The following is a 21,052-nucleotide window of genomic DNA, read 5'->3' on the forward strand; positions in this document are numbered from 1 at the left end:
ATAGCCATAATTTCATACTCATACCCTAAACTCAAGAATTGTGTAAGTAATTAAGACAGTTCTTAAAAAGATCCCTAATAAACTATACCTGTGACATCATGTAAGCATAATGTAAAATATGAATACCCAATTCATATTCCTATAGCACCTTACAGATAATTTCCTAAGTATTTCATTAGCTATGCACAAAAATCACCTGTGGTGGGCAGATGAGGACTTTCCATTTTACAAATAACATAAAAATGTTATGCGTTTTCCTAAGGCCACAAAGATAATGAATGGTAAATTCAAGAGTACTTAAATGAGCTGCTCACACATTAGCTAGTTCATTAAGAATATTTATGCTTACCTTTCTAGAATGTGAAAGGGATTTTAGAGGTTAAAATAAATCTCATCCAATTATTTATTATTCATTCAACACATTTTTGGGGTATCTATTATAGCAAGGTACCATTCAAAGACTATTAAAACATTCACTATATTTTGTCTCTTGGTAAATTTGCTGTTTGAAGCATTAGGATTTGGAATCATGGGACCTTAGAGCAGAAAAACTCAAGGGTCACTTAATCTAAATTCTCATCCAAGGCACATCCTGTCGCAACAGTTTTTAGCCCTCTAGGCATCAATCCACAGATGTTAGAGCTGCACAGAGGGTTAGAATTTTTTTTCTTAGTGAGTCAGGGGATGCTAAGAAAGATAATTGCGAGGATATGGAAAGAAATATTGACTTCAACACGGAAATGATTTTAACCTTCTTATCTTCTTCCTTTCAAAATAAATATCTTCATTGACACAATTCCCACTGGGAGAACATAATCCTTATTTATATATTCAGGAGATACCTCAATTACAATATAAGGCACTTCTAAATGCTGCTTGAAATTCACCTGATGAATTCACAGTATCTTTAGAGAATTTAAAAGTAATAAACAACTTCCTACAGTGGGACAGACCACCCCCATCATCCCTGTTCTTGGTGTAGCACCGATGAAACATATCAGGAAAATCAGAATCCAAAAGGTAAAAGAAACAAAAGTTCTGTACCTCAAAGATTCAAACCCTACATTGGCATATGCCATAAACAAGGTTGAAGGAAAAACCCTACACTTGAAAATACCTGCAATATAAGAGAGGCAAAGAGTACACATGACTAAAAGCAGATTGATGAATGGTAAGGACAATCGACGAATGAATAAAGACACAAAATCATACAGAACGTGAAAGGAAAAATAGGTCCTATATAATAAAGATTGATTAGCCTCAAATGAAAAACAAGCAAATAAATACTTTAAAAATAAAAACATTAAACATAACAAAAACATAAAACATTTTCATTTTTGATTATGAATTTTATGAAGATTAAAAGGAGTAACAAACCCCGAATGGGAAATGAGAGCTCTAATTTGAGTATGAAGGGAATTTTAATTTACTAACTTTTCTAGGAGGCAATTAATGTTTCAAAATTCAAAATATGCACACCAGCAATACCATGTCTAGGAATTTAATTTTAAAAAATTAGTTTCATAAATGGACAGGGCACCTGGGTGGCTCAGTTGGTTAAACGGCCGACGCTTGATTTTGGCTCAGGTCATGATCTCTCAGTTTGTGGGATAGAGCCCCATGTTGGGCTCCATGCTGATGGTACAGAGCCTGCTTGGGATTCTCTCTTCCTCTCTCTCTCTCTGACCCTCCCCAGCTTGCATGTAATCTCTCTCTCTCAAAATAAATAAACTTTAAAAAATTATTTCTCATAAATGGACAATTTAAATTTACAATTATGCCAATTAAAGCACTGTCAATATATCAAAAAGTCAGAAAAAAATTTAAATATACATCAAGATGTGGTTAAGTAAGTAAATACTGTGCATACTAGCAATGAAATGCGACGTGACTGCTAAAACTGATGTTTGACACAGAAAGATGTCCATGAAATATTAATTAGAAAAAGAAAACTAAAGCAGAATTTACAATACAGCTATTAAAAACTTAAGCACAATCGAATCTAGATACAGATATATCTCTATCTTATGAGAGTGGTAAGAATTATGTCTGCTAATTTATTAGAAACACGTATTTTGACCTCCTTAATAGCATTTTCTGCTTTCATCTCGTGCCCTTATGTTTCGTAAATCAAATATTACTTTAAAGTGACTTGGCCTGGGGCGCCTAGATGTCTCAGTCAGTTAAGTGTCAGACTCTTGGTTTCTGCTCAGGTCGTGATCTTGTGGTTTGTGAGTTTGAGCCCCGCAAAGGGCTCTAGACTGACAATGTGGAGCCTGTTTAGGATTTTCTCTCTCTCTCTCCCTCTCTCCCTCTGCCCCTCCCATACTCTCTGTCAGAATAAATAAATAAAGTTTAAAAAAAAATAAAATGACTTGGCCTGAGATGCCTCATCATGGAGTCCTTCACCTCAAAACCAAAATGACTGGGAGGGGGGGGACTGAGAGTGTTAGGACCTAAGCTGTCAACATGATGTTTGATTATCAGTCTAAGCCATGTATTTTACATGTACCTTATCACCAAGGCATCCCCTGGAACAGCAGCTGCAAGTACTTCCAAAGTTTTCACTTTACATTTAACTATGCTTATCACCATAGTAGTAACAGGAAGAATGAACTTTCAAGCTATGCAATTTATTCACCACTGAATTTAATTTGGGAAGAAAATGAACACTTCTACTATCACCTGCCATTGAGAAAGGTTAGAAATAGGAACATCTCCTGCATCTTCACAAAGGGACCATACTGCCACATGATCTATGGTCTGATATTATGAATGACTTCTGATGCTCATGGACCATATCACCACACTGAAGGAATACCCTGTTTAGCATCAATGGCCCTCAAAGACTAGAAATGTCAAGTACTAACTGACATCCTAAATGTGCATTTGTTAAGTCAGGCTGTCCAAATAAGTCTTTTATTTAAGCATGTGTCACTTTTACCTCTAGCTGAGATGGAACAAGAGGGGCTAGATTTACCATTGTGCATAAAACAATGAAATGACTAGACAAAATATATGAAACACTGGACACTAGGAGCACAGGAGAGTGATCCCTGAGAGACAGCGAACAAACAAGATGAGTCCTCTGATGGCCCTGCAGAGAGTTTCCAGCCCACAGCACAGGGAAGGGAACCAAAATCAGAGCCTGGTGCCCTCTAAGTTGAGAAGAAAGAGCAGAAAGTCGGGGAAAGCAAAGGCAGGTAGAATGTGCCAGGCATTGTACTAAACACTTTTTATGAATTTCTTTATATGAATTTAATTTCCACAGCAATCCCCTAAAATAGATATTGTTATTAGCTACTATTGTTTAACCAAGGAAAAAAGGTAATTTCTCTGGTCTCAGCTAGTAAGGGGTAGAGCAAGAATTCCAACTCAGTCTGACTTCACAGCCAGTGTTTAACAGATTCCAGACAGCCAAATAGTTCACAAAGTCATATCTATCTGTGCATCTCCAGAATCCACTATTGTGCCTAGAATGTGCACCATAGAGAAAGATTAATTGAAGGTGGCTGACATTACTTTTTAAAAATTCGGATATAAGTCCAAACTCCATTCATATTTATTTACTCTTAAATTTTTGTTTCTATCATAGGCGCATACTTTCAAAATCTAGAGCGAATACTTATCATCTTGTTAAAAGTTTTTCTATAAATAACATTTCCCCCCACTGTGAGACAGTACCAAAATTTCAGTTGCCCATTTTATCATCGATTCATGCTGGCATGATGCCGAGATGCAAACCTTTCGCTAACAAATAAGAATATTTTTCAATGACTTCCCCAAACTGAAAGATGCTATTATTTGGCATGATTTAAAAGGCCCTTCATGAGCTAGAAAAGTGTCATAATGGGCTGTGTATCAGAAATATTTGTGTGCTAGAAACACTGAAGATGTTCTTGACCCTCATTCTAGACCAGTGGCTCTTGAATTTGAATGCACATTGGAATTACCTAGAGATATTTAATAATATCAATATCTGGGCTCCATCCCAGACTTCACAGAACTTAAATCAGAATCCCTGGCAATGAGGTCCTGAGATCCATATATTTGAAAATTCTCTAGGAGCTTCTAGGCTGTGGCCAGATTCAGAGTTCCACTCCATGCTTACTAAAATAGAATTGTAAATGATACAACCCCAGGAGATACATTCTTTAAGCTCTACATGTCATCAGTACACAGCCACAATTGAAAAACACTTAACTAAATAACCCCCCATACTCCATCTATTACTTAGACCATAAGAATTTCTTGTGCAGTTATCTGAATAAAACAAGTCATATTATACCTTAGTACCTTTTGCCTGGAATGCCTACTCCTGCTTTTTTATTATTTTTTTGTTTTATTTTCTCAAACTTCCCGCTTATCCTTTAAGATATAATTCCAGAATCCCCTCCTCTATGAAGGAAGTCCTGACAACTTACAGCTCAGTTAATTTTTTGTTCCTTTGTGCTCTTATCACTATACATTGATTGCCTACTGAAACTGACAAAATATGATTACTGGTTTGTGTAATCCTACTTGTCATGGCAAAATGTGTGCCTCCTGGAGGGTAAAATTCACATTTATTCACGCACATTCCCCCAAATTCACTACTAGAGCAATTGCTGACATAGAGCAACTACAATATGCCAAGCCCTGTTGTATGCTATTTGTGTGGATTATTTCATTTCACCCTTAATACAACCCTATAAGGTAAGCATTATTTTTTCTCATCACAGTTTTCTTAAGTGAAAACTGAGCCCCCAAAAGTAAACCTTGATCAGCACCACACAGCTATGAAGCAGTTGCACCAGTTTGGTATTTGGAAAATGTTCAATAAATTATTGCCAAATGCCTGAATAAATGAGTAAAGAATAAGGAAAATTTTCCCTGGGGAATTATCATAACAATTACAGTATCAAAATAATTGGGGAAAATGTAATTCATTGTCTAAACACCATTTTTAGACAGTTTTTAAACATTTTTTCAGATAAGCCTGCATTTTAACAAATGCAATGAGGAAATAAGGTAAAGATCCATAGATCAAACATCTAAGAAATTTATAAGTTAGGTCTGACTATATATCACATCATGCAGAGAAACATGTTTTCTTTCCTTTTTTACTTTCAGAGAAATGAGTAGAGCATGTTTCATAATCTCTCTCAGATAATAGTGTATAGCCAGAGAATAACATTGTTATTTGCCCAAAGACTACTGTATTTCCATGGATGCTGGCACAGTTGAAGCCATCATTCAGCCATCCACCTCAGTCAACAATGCAACTGTCACAGGACCCAGAATTGACTGGCACTCAAGACAGGATATGATATAAATATATCTATTTAACTGAGTTAAAGTTGATGCTCTCCAAGTTATTTACAGTTGAAAGTATCCATCCCATATTTACCTTTCACAATGTAAACAGACACTGTGTCAGTCCTTGCCAATAACTGAATTGTTTCTAACTTGCATTCCAACTCTGGCACTACCTGGCATGGGCTGTGCGCCTGGGTGGCATGCATTTGCTTCTTGTATGACCCTGTAGACATTTCTAATGGTCCCTAGGCTTCAGTTTCCTTATCTGTAAACCAGGAATAGTAATAGGGCCTATGTCAGACAGTCAAAAGGATTAAATGAGATAATCAACCCACACAAAAGTCTAAGCACAAGGCAGCACACTGTTCATACTACAAAAGGTCTGCTCCCATTCCCATCTTCTCTGAAACAACAGTAATGAACCCACACTCACATGCGTACAACAGAGTGAATGCACCACTGTAAGGGTAGTATAAACACACACACACACACACACACACACACACACACACACAAGTTTAACAAATACGTGGTCTTTTGTTTCTCTAGAAGCTTCCAAGTTAAAAGTTACAACATTAAGAGGAAAAAACCATTAAAAAGAAAAGACAGGAGATCACTGAAATCATATGAAAGGGGATGATTCTCTGCTCAAACATAATTGCTTTGGGGAAGGAAAAGTCTGGTGATGGTGGTTAGCAGTGGTGACGGTTACTGTTATTTAAAATTTGAGGTCAAGTTTTGGGCTGAGACCATCGGAAGTTCTCTAACAATAATGAATTCAGTAATGATAAAGAGAAGGTCTGGGATATAGCAAGAAAAAAATGCTTACAATGTATTAAGCAGCCTGGGGGAAAAGAGGACAGAATAGAAGGGATCAGGCTTTAGGTTTTTCTGTCATGATCTTTCTCCATGTGTATGTTGTGACACATTGATATAGCAGATTAAAAGGATCAGTAACAAGTATCTGGCTTGTTGTGAAAAAGTAGTTGGATATTGAACTTTAGGCAAATTTTGACCAAAACCAGGAAGCCATGAGTCTGAACAGAGTTGAACTGAGCCCAGCCCACTGAGGGAGGTGGCAGGTTTGAGTTCCAGGTCATAGTCACCAGGGACCATACAGAACAACTGTCCAAGAAGGTGAACAAGGTTTCAACAATAGGATTTCTACTCCATGAACACCATTACCGGATTAGGAGTTGGAGGGGGAACAAACTGCAGGCCCCAGGTGAATGGCTTGGCCCACTTTCATGTCACACAAGAGTAATGAACAGATCTCCTAAGAGAAGACCCCTCATCCTGTGCCCACATTTTCCAGGTGGGAATATGTAAGGCCTATGGAATTCCATCCCCCATGATTCTTCTTCCAAAACTATACTTGACAATGTCTGCTGTTCCTGATGGTGCCATCATTTTGCTTTATTTTGATTTTTTAGTAACCAAGATGAAGTATTTAAGCCTCTTTAAGTACGTGTTAGAGTTGCATGTAATCAAGGAGAGAGATTTAGCATTTAAAGCCAAATAGCTCTGGATTCATTTCTCACTTAGATTGAGTTCTTATCTTGACCACTTACTGCGTGACTTCCTGCAAGTACAGAATCTTGCTCTGAGCCTCAGCTTCCTCATTTTACAGATGAGAAGATAAAAGCTAACTTTCAGCCTTGGCATGAGGCTAAAATATCATGTGTCTAACGTACTTGGCACTGAGCCTGGTACACAGCAGGTGCTCAAGAGATAATATTATTTTATTATTATTAAACCCAGTGACACATGCAGCCATATGTACTTTGAAAGGTTTATAGGAGGGCACACTCTACTTTCAATACATAGGTATGAAAAACAAAAGGGAGGATAGATATTTGAAGCAAAAATAAAACCAGGCATCGGAAGCTGGGGCCATCTGCTCATCTAAGTACATAAGTGGGGGGGTAGGAGGGAAGGGGGATGGTTAAAGAACAAACTAGTATTTTTGCCTACTTTCAGACATCCCCTATTATCTTCCATTTTAGGCATCTGTTTTAACTGAGCTACAATCATCAAGATGATGTAAAGTCACCTGTAACTTTATTTACAAATAATAAACAATACAAAATTCTCTGAAAATGGAGTTGATCCCCCAAACATAAGTCAACCCCTCAATCTTCTATTCCCACTCAAACTAAAAGCCAAAACACAAGATGTCTGTACAGAGCACCTGTCCTATGACTATTTCTTACTAAACAGAACCTGAGACTTTGATGAATCCGAGACTAGAAGAAAGAGAATGGGAGTTGAGAAAGGAACAGGATTCCACGGAGTAGAAAGTAATGTGAAAGAACACGTCTAAACATTAAGCCCATGCAAACACAAGAACACAGAAAGTGGATTTTCACTGGTAGAAAGTCAGGTAACAGAAGAAGTAAGAGGATTATTAGAACAGGCATGAAAAATAGGGGCTGTGGATGATCCTAAAAAGCAACATTCAAATCTAAGGCAAGAAAATGATGCCTTTGATTTCTGGAGATAATAGATATAATGGCATCCAGAATGGGTACATTTCACTTTACATAGTAACCATGACTCATCTTGCTACAGAGGGCCAAAGACAGAAGCTGTTTTTAGGTATTGAAGTATCAACAACTAACAAATTTTGAAGAAAGAAAACTGAAGTGCAGGATTTAAAGGTTTAAACTCTTGTACCAATCTACCAATAAAGAAAGAAAGAAAGAAGAAGAAAGTATGCCTGTATCAAAAACAGTACAACTGAAAACTCTAGGCCCTAAGTCCCTATCTGAAACTCTTAGAGCCAGAAGTATTCAGAAAGTCATACTTTTTCATATTTAAGAAAGTTAATAATAATGCATATAATTCCATAAACTCATTAAGATTGGGGCCAGCACCCTGTACTCAAATGTGCTCTTTTCTGCCATGAAACATACGCATATTCACACTGAGAATATGTGTGAGAAATAAAGACTGTATTAAGCATCAAAGTAGTTGGGGTCAGATTTTGCCACTAAATCAGTTATAAAAAAAATCTTTGGGTTTTCCAAGTTCTTTGGATTTCAGAGTTACAAGAAATGGTTTGGGAATCTGAATTGAGTTTGTCTCCTAAAGGTAAATGTGAACAGTACCTAGATTGAAATTTTGCTGTTCCTTTTCACCACCTCTGGAGTATCAAAATGTTTTAAAAATCCAACTTTTAAAAATATAATTTGACATCAAACATTATCTACTTTCCCCCATGGCAAATTATATCAGTAGATCATTTCTCCCCTACAGAATACAATGATTAAAATCACTATGTACTGGCCACAGTTATTCACACAAGAAATATCTGTTCCACGTGATAAGACCTGGCATTCTCTTGATTCTCCTGAACTTACAACTGAAGTCCCTGGTTATCCATCCTGAGGAAGGAATTACCAAGCAAACCTTGTCACGTACCTGGTGTGCCCTCTGATGTCTTTATCCCCATTCTACAGCAGTACTGAGCAATCCCATAGTCAGCAATCTTTGCGATGATGGCAGCATTGGGGTACAGGGTAAAGAGCAGCACATTGTGGGGCTTCAAGTCACGGTATATGATCATGGCTGAGTGGAGGTATCTGCCAGAAAACACACAGGCAGAGTCATTAAAATGTGATTATATTATTACAATTTTTGCCATGATTTCATTAAATATGTACGTACCTCTATTATCCAAAGCATCAAAAATTCTGTGCTAAGTTTGACCCCTCAAAGTGAAGAGATATCATAGAAGGGAATGAAAACATGCAAGCCAAATATTACAAAATGAGCTTGTGCTTTTAAAACCAAACAGCAAACCAACAAAAAAACAGGTCAATCCTGATACATGAGTGATTTAAACTTTAAGGCACAACCAGTTCAAGCAAAGTACCAGTTTTTGGTGAGTTTTCTTTCACACGCTTAATTATTACTGAAAAGGAATTCTGAATTCTCTCAAAGGTCATATGACTATTTTAATTAGTTTAAAATGTAAATATGTGAAATATGAGTTGATAGTATTTTGCTGTAACTCCCATTTACTTACTAGTTCTGATTTTGTTAAAACCATATAGAAGTTTATCTTAGCTTCTAAAATTCTCTCTATTCCATTTCTCTTTCGATATTTATTTTTCTCTGACTAAAATGTTTCCTAATTTGGGGGAAAATATTTTCACCTTTTTCAATAATAACAAATCAACATAAGAAACTTTTCTAGCTATCCATATCATATTCTGTTCAAAGATGTAATTTACTTTAAACCCAATTCTATTATGGATTAAGTCTAACAAAGAACATTTTGGACCCAGAGTTGGAACGAGTAAAACAATGTCTTGGTGATATCGGATGATGTTAAAGTCATCTCCTTCAGAGACTGATCCAATCAAATATAAGTGCTAGAGTTGGACACTGCAGGTAAAGATTAAAAGACACAATGAAGTTTTAATCTGAACCAGGTCATGTCTATTCTGGCAACACAGCAAGAGAGCTACTCCTCTGCTCCAACAAGTAAAGTAATTCCATCACCACCTTTCCTTACATATTCACAAAATTCAGATTCCCCTGCACCCCCAGCTCAGTCTTCCCTGCTCCATGATGTCAAATTTGCTATAGCTCTCCACGTGATCTCCCAGGCAAATTATGACCTACCTTGAAAGGACAATTTTTTACAGAACTTAACAGAGGTAAATTTAAATCCTTTCTTTGTTGGCGGCTTTTGGTTTGGGTTCACACTGTATCAATAAATATTTACTCCATTACCTAATATGAATCACTGCTAGAGGGATTATGAGCAGAGTGGCAGCGATACTCTAAACTTTCCATTGCATGATGGCCTGAAGTGTATGTATCATTTAATTGCATCAGCTACTGTGCAAGTTTCTTTCTCTTCCAGGATGTAGTCAGGACATTTGACGTTAGGCCTACTCATTTCGCTCTACCCATTTTTGGCTGAAAAATAAGATAAACGTACTAATGAAGTTGACCTTAACGATAAGTAATGGACTCGAGAGAAAATTTACTAAGGGCTTACTGAAAGGCCATTAGCTACCCTTGCCCTGTTGAAGAGAAAAGCTGGGAGATTAAGAAGAAAAAAGTTAAAGCCAAGTCATGCATAATTGAATAGCATCCAAATCCTTCCTAATGCATGCCTCTTTCAGAATATTTATAGAACACAGACTCTCTCAGAATACTTCTCAAAGGTTAAAAAAATACTTAAACTTAATTTGAAATAATGTCTGTGGGAGGGAAAGATTAACTGGGTTAGTTAAAATGTTCAATTATAGAATTTAATCTTAAAAAGTACAGTTTTAATAGCTTCTAATACACTAGCAAAATAGCTTTTGATACATTAACAAGTGCAGATCTTGCCTTACTGAAAATAATTCAGCTGTAATTTATGCATTATGTGACAATGAACATTGTCAAATATTTTATTAAAATAAACTGGTCCAAACTCAGTTAGTCATTCTTTAATTGTGATTATCATCCAGGTTGCTAAGAAACTCCTTTCTTTATAATTGAAAGTAAACTTTATCTCATCCTAAATAGAATTAGTCTAAAAAATGAGATGCATTCATTCACATAACAAATCTGTATTGGGTGTCTATGAGGGCCAGTCACTAGGGGATATAATAATATCCTTATATCTTATATATCCCTTATATCCTTATATCTCCACTCCTGAGCAGTCACAATCTAGAAGGAGAGACAGGTTATCAAACAAGATTGCAGAACTGCAGTGGGTACCAAATGCTAGGAAAGCCAGAGTGAGAAAAAGAGAGCTAAAGCTAGCAAAGCAGACTCTCCCACTAAACTGCAAGTTTTCAACTTTGATAAGATAATACACATAAGGTCTGCCTTTTCCTCTCCAGCACCTAACACAAATCCCTGCATACAGCCAACCCAAGAAACTTGTGCCAGAGAGACCATCTATTCAGAGCTTCATCGTGGAGACCGTATGTGAGCAAATTCTATAGGAAAATGAATTCTCTAGGCAGACAAGTGTGTGAAAAGAGGAATGACAAATGAAAGAAAGACATGGATGTCCAGGAAAAGTCAAGACCCTCAGAATGATCAGAATGTAGAGTGAGGGCAGTGGAAAGGCAAGAGGCATACACCCAGAGTTCTGATGCTCTGCCAAGTAGTTTGCATGTATTTCACAAAGAACTTGGAACTCCCAGGGAATTTCAAGCATAATTAGGTTTTTATTTTAGCATAAATATTCTGATAATTCCCTGGAGGTACTGGACCGAGGCAGCAGTAGTGGCATAAAGATAAATGAAATGATAATGTGAAATAAATGAAAAAGATAATATGAAATAGTCAAAGACCTGGTGGCCAAATGGATACTTACTTTTGGGACGAGAGGGGTAGCCTAGATGTGACTACAGGGATTGCCATCAGCAAGTGGAAGACACAAGGGAAAGAACAGATTCATGGCGGGAGGAAGTAGCAGAGAGAATAAACTCAATTTTGTAAATAATGAAACAAAGAAACTTATGGAAAATACAAGTGACCATATCTTCATAGGTAACTGAGAATTACGATAAATAGCTCTAGGGAGAAGACTGAATTAGGAATGAAGCTAAGAGCGTAGGCAATACTGTAAGAGATAGAATATGTAATGTGAAAAAAAGTTTTGTATATCTTTCTAAACAGCTCCATCATTTAAGGGACTCCAGAGGAGTGTGACATTATTGTCTCTTTCTACCTCTGTATTTACAGTTCTATGCTGAAATCTGAGGAAACAAACATTAATGCTCAGTTTTTAAAAATATACTTAGTGCTGGTAGAAGACTAAAAGCTACCGAAATCTACTAGCTTCTTGTGGCACAAGATCCAGAAAGCTGTCTTGGCATTAGGCTGAGAAGAAATCAGGTGAATTAAAGCAAAATATGCTGAGATTTCATTTACTTCATCAGAAACTGCAGGAGTTGTTAAAGTAGGTCTCAGAGAACCAGAATAAGCTACCTTAGAGGTGAGGTCTTTCACATGGTGGTGAATGAAAGATAGAAATTCATCATTTTATAAATAAGCATTCTGGGAATTATGTGGAAGAATTAGGGGAAAACTAAGATCTGGACTTAGGAAAGTGACTGATCCCGCTCTGAAATACACCAGACGTTGTTGCCTGTTATCTGGATTAATTTAACACATGGTTCCCCCTGGTGTTCAAAAGCAGATATACCAACCCAAATCCAAACCTCCGCAATACTGTTTCATTAATAATCTGTATGATTTTCGGCAGTTTCCGGAGTCTTTCCAAAAAGGAAAACCTATTTATTTTATGTGTCTTTCATAGTCTCTATACACTATTAAGTTGTATCTTCCTGGTTTGGTCTTATTTGTTTGTGAGCAGTGCTTCTTTGTGTTCCTTGCCATCTATTCCATTCACATTTCTGGACACTGCCTGAGAGGAATAGTCACCGTATTTCAGAAGGGAAGGAAGGGAAAGAAATTTGCATTCACTGTGTGGTTATATGTGCCAGGTACTGTATTCTTCCCTCTCTCCTATCTCCATCTGTCTCTACTGCCCACACGTATTTACTGGGGGTTCACCATTCCAGGTGCCAGGGATATGAAGGTGAACAAGATGGCAAGTCCTATCACGGCCCTTAGATTTCCAGCAGCAGAGACAGATAATGAACAAACTCTTTAAATGAAAATATAAAGAACAGCAGGCAGTGATCAGTGCTACAGGTGCCAGAGAGACGTAAGGTGGACAGGGACATCCACTCTGAGAGGAGACCTGAAAGAAATGAGAAGTGAGCCAAGAGGATATCTGGGGGGCGGGCTCTCCTGGTCCAGAGAAGAGCTGGTATAAAGCCCTGGGCACATCTGAGAAACTTCAGAGAAGCAAGTGGCTGAGCACAGTGACTGAAGAGTGAGATAGGAGAGGGTTGATAACAGGACAAAGACTTGAGCCAACTTCCACATAGAAAAGCCCCCTGGCCACTGCCATGTGAAGAGGAATACGGGGCAAAGGTGAGAGCAAGTGGGCTGGTTAGACAAGAAGCCATGACAGCGGCTCAGACACTGCGGGTCGGCAGAGAGCCTGTGAGGAGTAGCTTCATGAAGATAGGTTTTGATGGCACTGCTGAAAGTATTTGCTGAAGGATTAGGTGTGGGATGTGAGAGAGAGGAAAGAAGGAAGGACGACTCCAAGGTGAAATAAGTGTGTGACTGGAGATGGGGACAGTGGTGGAGAAGGAAATCCAGACTTTAATCTGGGATGTCTCCAATTATCACAAAGTCCTTGAGATGTCACGCACTGTATTAGTCACAGTTTACAGACTCTGACAGATGAGTTTCGGAGGTATAAAATCACAGGTATGTGTGTGGAGCCATGACTTCTCCTAATCCCTCTGTCTCCCAAGACTGTGGCCCTTCTGCTCTTTGGTGCTGCCTCTCCGGCACTCTGTCGTGGTACCAGCTGGCTGCAGGATTGGGTATGCCTTGGACACAGAAAATCACTCCAGTCCCCTTCAGAAATATGGACCGATCTTTCCCTATTAGAATTGTCCATGATACCTGACACTTTCCTTGGCACTTTGAAATTTAACCTGTATTTTTATAGGGCAAGGAGGTCACTACAGTTTTAAGAATATGAGCTCTGGAACAGGTTTCCTGGGCCCGAATTCTTTTTTTTTTTTTTTAATTTAATTTTATTTATTTTGAGAGAAAAACAAAGTGCAAGCGGAGGAGGGGCAGAGAAAGAATTCCAAGCAGGCTCTGCACTGTCAGCGTAGAGTCCAACGTGGGGCCCGAACCCACGAACCATGAGATATGACCTGAGCCAAAATCAAGAATTGGACGCTTCACCGACTGAGCCACCCAGGTGCCCCCCAAATTCTACTCAACTAACTATGACGTTCTGCATGGTCTTCCTACTCTTATTTTATGGAATTACAAAATCTGTTCAGGGAAATGGTAGTTTTTCCCTCAAGTTGTTTGTGAAATGTTACTGGGACATGATATTACTGGAAAGTGCTATTCTCCAAGCCCTGGGAGGAAGTTGAGGCTCACTCTTGTCACACACAGAGTAGAAAACCACATGACCTAATTAATTACCTCAAGCCATCAGCCACATGGAGTGCAATCCTGTGCTGTAGGGTTCTGGTGAGACTGGCTTTGTCCTGTTGAAGCAAGCGGTCCAGTGAACCCTTGGAGGCTAACTCCATCACCAACATGCGAGGACGAATCCCAGCCGCCAGCAAAGATATTAAGCTGGGGTGGTGCAGGTGGCAAAGGACCACCAGCTCCTACAAAGGGAAAAAACCATTTAAGAGTACTATAGCCCCAGTACCTCCTTCCTTAAGTGTCTCAACACTTTGAGTGTGGTTTTCTCTGGGTAACTGGATTATAGCAAATGTTCCATTTCTTCTTTAATCTTTTTTGTATCTTCCACATATTCAAGAATAAATGACTGGTTTTAAAAACGTATTCTGAATGAAAATGTTAAGTTCTATCTTTCCTTATTGCTTTGCGTTTTTCAGAACATTTAATGCAGGGTCAGTACCCCCGCTGTGGTCACACGATCAGGTCACGTCAATCTTATCTAATGAATCCTAGTTAGCCACAGAATTCCTTCTCAGGCCAGGATTCTGAGCAGCTGCTACTAATCAACTGCAATTGGCATGTAAGGTACCACCTGCCTATCATTTCTGGTTTAATGACTAGAAAAGCTTAGGGTGTCTAAGCCCATGGGAATACATGGTATCACTCCTCTTGAAACTTCTCTAATAACTTTCAGTTACTTTTGAATTAAAACCCTGTGTACTCACACAGCCTCCATGGCCTGACCTGATCTGGTCCCGGCCCATCTCTCAAAACCCATCTCCTTCTGTGTCTTCTCCTCTTCACGAGGCACCCTTCTGCCACACTGGTGTTCATTCAATTCACCGCACATGCCCAGCTCCTTCATTCCAGCCACTGGGCCTTTGCCCCTGCTGGTCTCTATGCTCTGAAACCCCTTCACCCTTCTGAAGGCTTCTCATCATTCTGATCTTAGCTCAAATACTCTTACTTTCTCAGAGTAACCTGCCTTGAACCACCCTCGCTAAAGCAATCCCCAGCTGCAAGAATCTCTCTCCAAAAAGTCAAAGATACCATTTTAGCTTGAACAGAGAGGTCTCCATTCTGATGTAATCCTCTCCCTAGACCACATCCTGTGAGACTTTACAATCTCCTTTATATGTGGTTTGTGAATTCCATATATACTTTATTCTGCATATTTCACTTTACTCTGAAGCCCTAATTTAGTTGAAATTTATAGTTCATGTGATATTAAATTGATTCATGTTATAAACTGTGATTTCTGTCTGCAGAACCTCTGCTTCTTAAAAACCAGCTTCAAAGATGGGGAGTATCAGTGCCAACTGCATTTGTAAGGAAAGTGGAGTGTGGAGAATTCTGCAAGCTGAAGAAGAAAGGCTGAATACCCTGAGCGGGGATTTTCCAAGAACAAAAGCTTCAGACTGCAATCGTATTTCCTCAGTGGATAAAAACCTTTTTTTTTTTTTTTCCTCTGTCTGATTATCCCAGTTGGTTAAAACTGATGAGAACCAGTCAAGTTAGGTCCGTTTTCTTTCATAGGCACAGACAGAAGCTGAATCCAAAATTTCCATCCTAGAAAAGCAGCTCACTGATTTCAAAGAGAAAGGAGCAGAAGACTGTAATAGATCAGCCCCAGTTCATGACCACTGGTAGAATGACCCTCAGAATGTGGCCCTGAACACTGCAGTGCTTTCCTTTTCTTTCTTTTTTTTTTTTTTAAAGAAGCACATTATGTACGCCCTACTCTTTCTTCTAGCATTTCCTTGGTTCACCTAGCTGCCTACACACTACTCAGTCCTGTATACATTCTTAATGTTTTGATTTCCAACAGGGTTCCCTGAGCACACTGAATAAAATTTGGAACATATATTGAAGACTAATGACCAAGGCTGAAAAATCAATTTATACAACCAATTGCCTACAGATTGAAAGAGACTGTGCCCAGATTTGGTTCATAGACTTGCTTCTATATATAAAATGTTCATTAACTTATCTGTAAAGCCACAGTGTAGCTTTTGGTATTACTAATAAAATTACTCCAGGATATTTTACACAGACATGGAATTATTTTCATAATCCATAATTAATGTATTGTAACTGGCTTTGTTTTGTTTTGTTTTGTTTTGTTTTGTTTTAGTTTGCACATGTCATTTAGTTTTAGATTTAGGCACAAATTATTTTCTTTAAGTAAGAATGAATAGATTCAAAAACATAGTTGAGTTCTGGCATAAGATTACAGAATTTGAACTGGATTTTACCACTCTTCTTACCCTCTCTCTCTCTCATTCCTACTGTCAGGAAAGACTCAGAAAACAGAGTAAATCCTCATTGGTACTCAAAACCAGACAGGGTACTGGAATGACCACTGTTTGCTTTGCATCCAATATCCACTCACTTTTCTTTCCTCCTAAGGGTACTTTGATTTTTGCTGAGGCACTCAATCCTCACCCCAGTAGCCCATGAACTTAGGAAGAACTGACTCTAACCCCAGCCTCGGGAAAAGGTGGGAATATTCTAAGTAATAGCATTCACGTTACCATAGAGACTGATTGAGTAACACAGGCCTAAGTCCATCGGTGCAAAGCACTATCCTGGACATAAGTGCTTATGGAGAAAAGAACATGTGATATAACTGAAGCCAAGAGAGATTTTTAAATGCGTATCAGATTTGGTTCCTTTGAAACACAGGACCTCAAAAGAGGTACCTTCTTTTCTTCTGTACTTGGGGGAGGTAACTGTGAAGCCTGGGACAAAAATTCTCAAAATACTGTCTTTTCTTTGTTTTTCAACAGGAGAAACAAAACGATCTCTTTTTTTTTTTTTTACTCCATAAAGAGGGGACAAAAGTGGGATTTCATAACTAAACTCAGGTAGACTTTGGGGGGAAATGTGGTCATTTTGCATTTTCATAAACACATGCAAAACCAGAGTTCCAGGAGGTTAACATGTCCGATTTAATGTAATAATATTGGATTTCTTACTTGTCTTAACAATCTAAGTGATGTATGTTTATTGAAAATCTTCACAGCCACTTCTTCTCCTTCATAGGCTGCTCGATAAACAGATCCAAAACTGCCATCACCTTTTGAAAAGAAAAGTACAAAGCACTTCTGTTAATCTGTCCAAGCAGAAAAGCTAGATAAATTATTTTGGTTGTGATTATATATGTTTTATACATGAAGAGAAATCTGACCCATGTGTTTCATTGAATCAAGTCTCCTTTGATGCTTCCTCCTCCTTCTGCTACTGTGTGAACTACAATGCACCTGAAGATTGTGTTTCAACCTTCTCGTCTTCCATCTACACACTCCCCACGCAATTATGTCACCGACTCCCTAACTCCATCAATTCCGATATGTTGAGTGCTTCCACATCTTAATTTACAGCCACAAGCCACTTCTGAGCTCTATCCTATATTTACAACTTTGCATTGGAGACCACTGGCATGCCCTTCCAAATCTCAACCATGCTCCATCACAAGCCACATTCATTATATTGTCTCCAAACTAGTTTTTATTCCATTTCACATATCTTATTAAAAAAAAAAATTTTGTGGTCATTATGGACTCAAAACCGAAAAATCATCTTAGCTCTTTGCCCCATGCCTCCTTTCCATTTCCACTCCCTTGGTTCTTTCTGCCTAGACCATGGAGGCATCCTGAGTTCATTACCTCCAACTCAGTCTACCTCACCTGCAAAATCAATCTCCCTATAATTACACTTTGTGACACTTTTTTGTTCAAAAACAAATTATTCTATGTTGTCTGCCTAATAACATACCAAATCAGGACATATCCAACCTGTAGCTCTGAATTTCCCCTGAGGCTCTCTTCCTGCCCTACTGCTCATTCCCTAGGCTCCAGCCCAGTAGTTCTCTGGGTCTGGGCTGCAGGAGATACCTGAGGAGCTTCTAAAAATACCAATGTCTGAGTCCACCCTCAAAGATTCTGACCTAATTAATCACAGGAGTTACTGGTCATTAGGATTTTCTTTTAATTCCCTAGGTGATAGTAATGACCAACCAGCCAGGGTTGAGAACAACTGTCCTGGAAAACTGAAAGAGCCAAAATCTCCTCATCATGCTTGGTATCTTCAGGCTTCCATGCCCTTGTTATACAGTTACTTAAAGAGCTCCGCTGCTCCATCATCTCAACTCTGTAGTGTTTATCAAGTCTATAAAGTACAATACATACTGAGATAGCAAGGCCTGAGAAATCAACCATGATCAGCTCCATGGGCTATTACTCTTCGCTGACATACAGTATAGCCTTTGTACAATATTTGTGGTTCTCATACAGTGCTTTGAAATATAAGCACTTGATCGACATAAGTGAATGAACTCAGAAAAATGTACAAAGAAATAGAACCATGTTGAGACCTCTTATGTCTAAGTGGTGAAATTATACATCTATGGGAAGCTTAGATATTTTACATTTTTAAAATATTTTGTATTTGTATTAATTGCGTATTTTAATCTCTATGATAAGTATATGTAAGCATATATTATATGTTCAGAAACAATGCACATTAAAAATATATTCATAAAACAAGTCTATTAATATACACAAATCTATTAAGAAGTGTCGTATAGGAACTGCTATGTCAGAAGGAAAATGTCAACTGAAGGCTTGAAATTCACTCCCATCCTACAAGGAAAATGGAAATGAAGGACCTCTATCATATTACCCTAGCATACTACAAATAATGAATAGGGAGTCTCTGATTATAAAATGTTTTTATTTTTTTAATATTTTTTAGTGTTTATTTTTGAGAGAGAGCACAAGAGCAAGCGAGGAAAGGGCAGTGAGAGAGGGACACAGAGGATCGAGGCAGAGGCTCCATGCTGTCAGCACAGAGCCCAAAGCGGGGCTCAACCTCACGAACTGTGAGATCACGACCTGAGCCAAAGTGGGACGCTTAACTGAGTCACTCAGGTGCCCCATAAAATGTTTTTGGAAGGATATATCTCATTTATTTACATCAGTGATTCTCAACTAGGGTGATGTTGCTCCCCTACCCCTACCCCCTATGTTTTTCAATGTCTAGAGATATTTTTGATTGTCACACCTGGGGAGGGGGAGGTGAGGAGATACCATTAACATCTAGTAGGTAGAGGCCAAAGATGCTACTAAACATTCTACAATGCACAGGACTGCCCCCATAACAAAGAATTATTCAGTCTAAAATGGCAACAGTGCAGAGTTTGAGAAACCCTGATCTAGATTGTGAATGAACATGAAATTTATGGGTCTATGGGGCATGAGACTAGAGAATGAGGAGTACTTATATAAGCACTTTACTTGCTGTGTAATTAATGAAATACAGACCACAGGTGTTTTTGAAGGTGGTCAAAAGGTACAAACTTCCAGTTATAAGATAAAAAAATACTGGGGATGGAATGTCCAGCATGACAACATGTTGAAAGTTGTTAAGAGAGTTAGTTAATCTATGAGACCTCAACACAAATAAAAAAAATATATTTGTTTCTTTTTCTTTTATTTTGCATCTAAATGGGATGACTAATTCTAACTAAATTCATTGTGGTAGTCATTTCATGATATATGTAAAGTCAAATCATTTGCTGTATGCCTTAAACTTCTACAGTGCTGTATGTCAATTATATCAATAAAACTGAAAAAAAAAATCCCACAGGTGCTTCAAAACGAACTTTGTGAGCATTTCTACATATGCTGTGCAAAGGGTCCTATATATGAAACTCATCTTAATGCACTAATAAAAGATATTTTGGGGAGCTTTGTCTGATGGCTTGAGACTCCTTCAGAGAAAGAATATGTATGTGTGGTATTTACCTGCACCCTTTGAATCACAGGTCAAGTCTGGTGTTGGTTAAGATCTAGGATTTAGCATTGACTATTCAGCATTTGGTGTTAACCCACTACTACTAATATATTCATTTCCAGAGTTCCAAAATATTCATTCTAAAATTCTCTATGTAAAGAATAAAGGTACCAAGCAGTTTATTTACCTTTACATGTCATGTCCCAAATTTTAGACATTCTCTGTTAATAGTTTTAATGTATTGACATATTTCAGGCATTCTCTGTGGAAATTTTATTAAAATGAAGTGTATACACAGACAACAACCAATATTCTACAAAGTAAAGCCAGAATTGTCCTCAAATAGCTTACATTAAATCAGTGCTCTTCACAGTTCCCAATGACTCTCAAGAAGGCTTAGAACTTGAGTATGTCACCAAATTAATGCTTCTGAATTTTTAATCCCAAATTGTTTTATGAATATTTTTATGAAAATTCCTGCCTGTCATTCTAAGGTACAAAACTGCTGTTATGAGTACCTAGAGGTGTTCTTCCTTTACTTATTCTGTCTAAGACTGAAAAATGACTGCATTACACAACTGAAAATCTCCTTATCTCCCTCCCCCATTTCTGGCACTTAAAGCAAATGCAAGGATATATTTCACAAATGTGTGCTTTTATTGTAGCCCCATTCTTATCTCGAACCTAGTCTATTAGAATGTGTGCAAATCAAATTCTTTATGTGACACGTTACTTTAAAATATATCATTCCAATTATAACATTAGTCATTATATCACTATAATGATAACATTATATCATTATAACGATAACATTATATCATTCCATTATAACAAATATATGAAGACACTAAAACCTATGATAATATAATTATATTTGAATATATTCTAGATTATAAGGAAAAATTATATCCTAGTT

General features: G+C 37.9%; 1 protein-coding gene across 3 annotated transcripts in view; it reads right to left on the bottom strand.

Moving 5' to 3' along the window:
• LRRK2 (leucine rich repeat kinase 2) overlaps nucleotides 1-21,052 on the bottom strand; it is a 144,177-nt gene that overhangs the window by 27,933 nt on the left and 95,192 nt on the right. For all 3 annotated transcript variants that reach the window (XM_058743103.1, XM_058743104.1, XM_058743106.1), the window contains 3 exons: nucleotides 17,319-17,419; nucleotides 14,353-14,543; nucleotides 8,722-8,882 (listed from right to left, as the gene is read on the bottom strand). In XM_058743103.1, coding sequence (XP_058599086.1) covers nucleotides 8,722-8,882; nucleotides 14,353-14,543; nucleotides 17,319-17,419 — 453 coding nt within the window. The remainder of the gene's footprint in view (nucleotides 1-8,721; nucleotides 8,883-14,352; nucleotides 14,544-17,318; nucleotides 17,420-21,052) is intronic.

Source organism: Neofelis nebulosa, chromosome 8, assembly GCF_028018385.1.
Source record: "Neofelis nebulosa isolate mNeoNeb1 chromosome 8, mNeoNeb1.pri, whole genome shotgun sequence".
In the NCBI taxonomy this organism is placed as follows: Eukaryota; Metazoa; Chordata; class Mammalia; order Carnivora; family Felidae; genus Neofelis; species Neofelis nebulosa.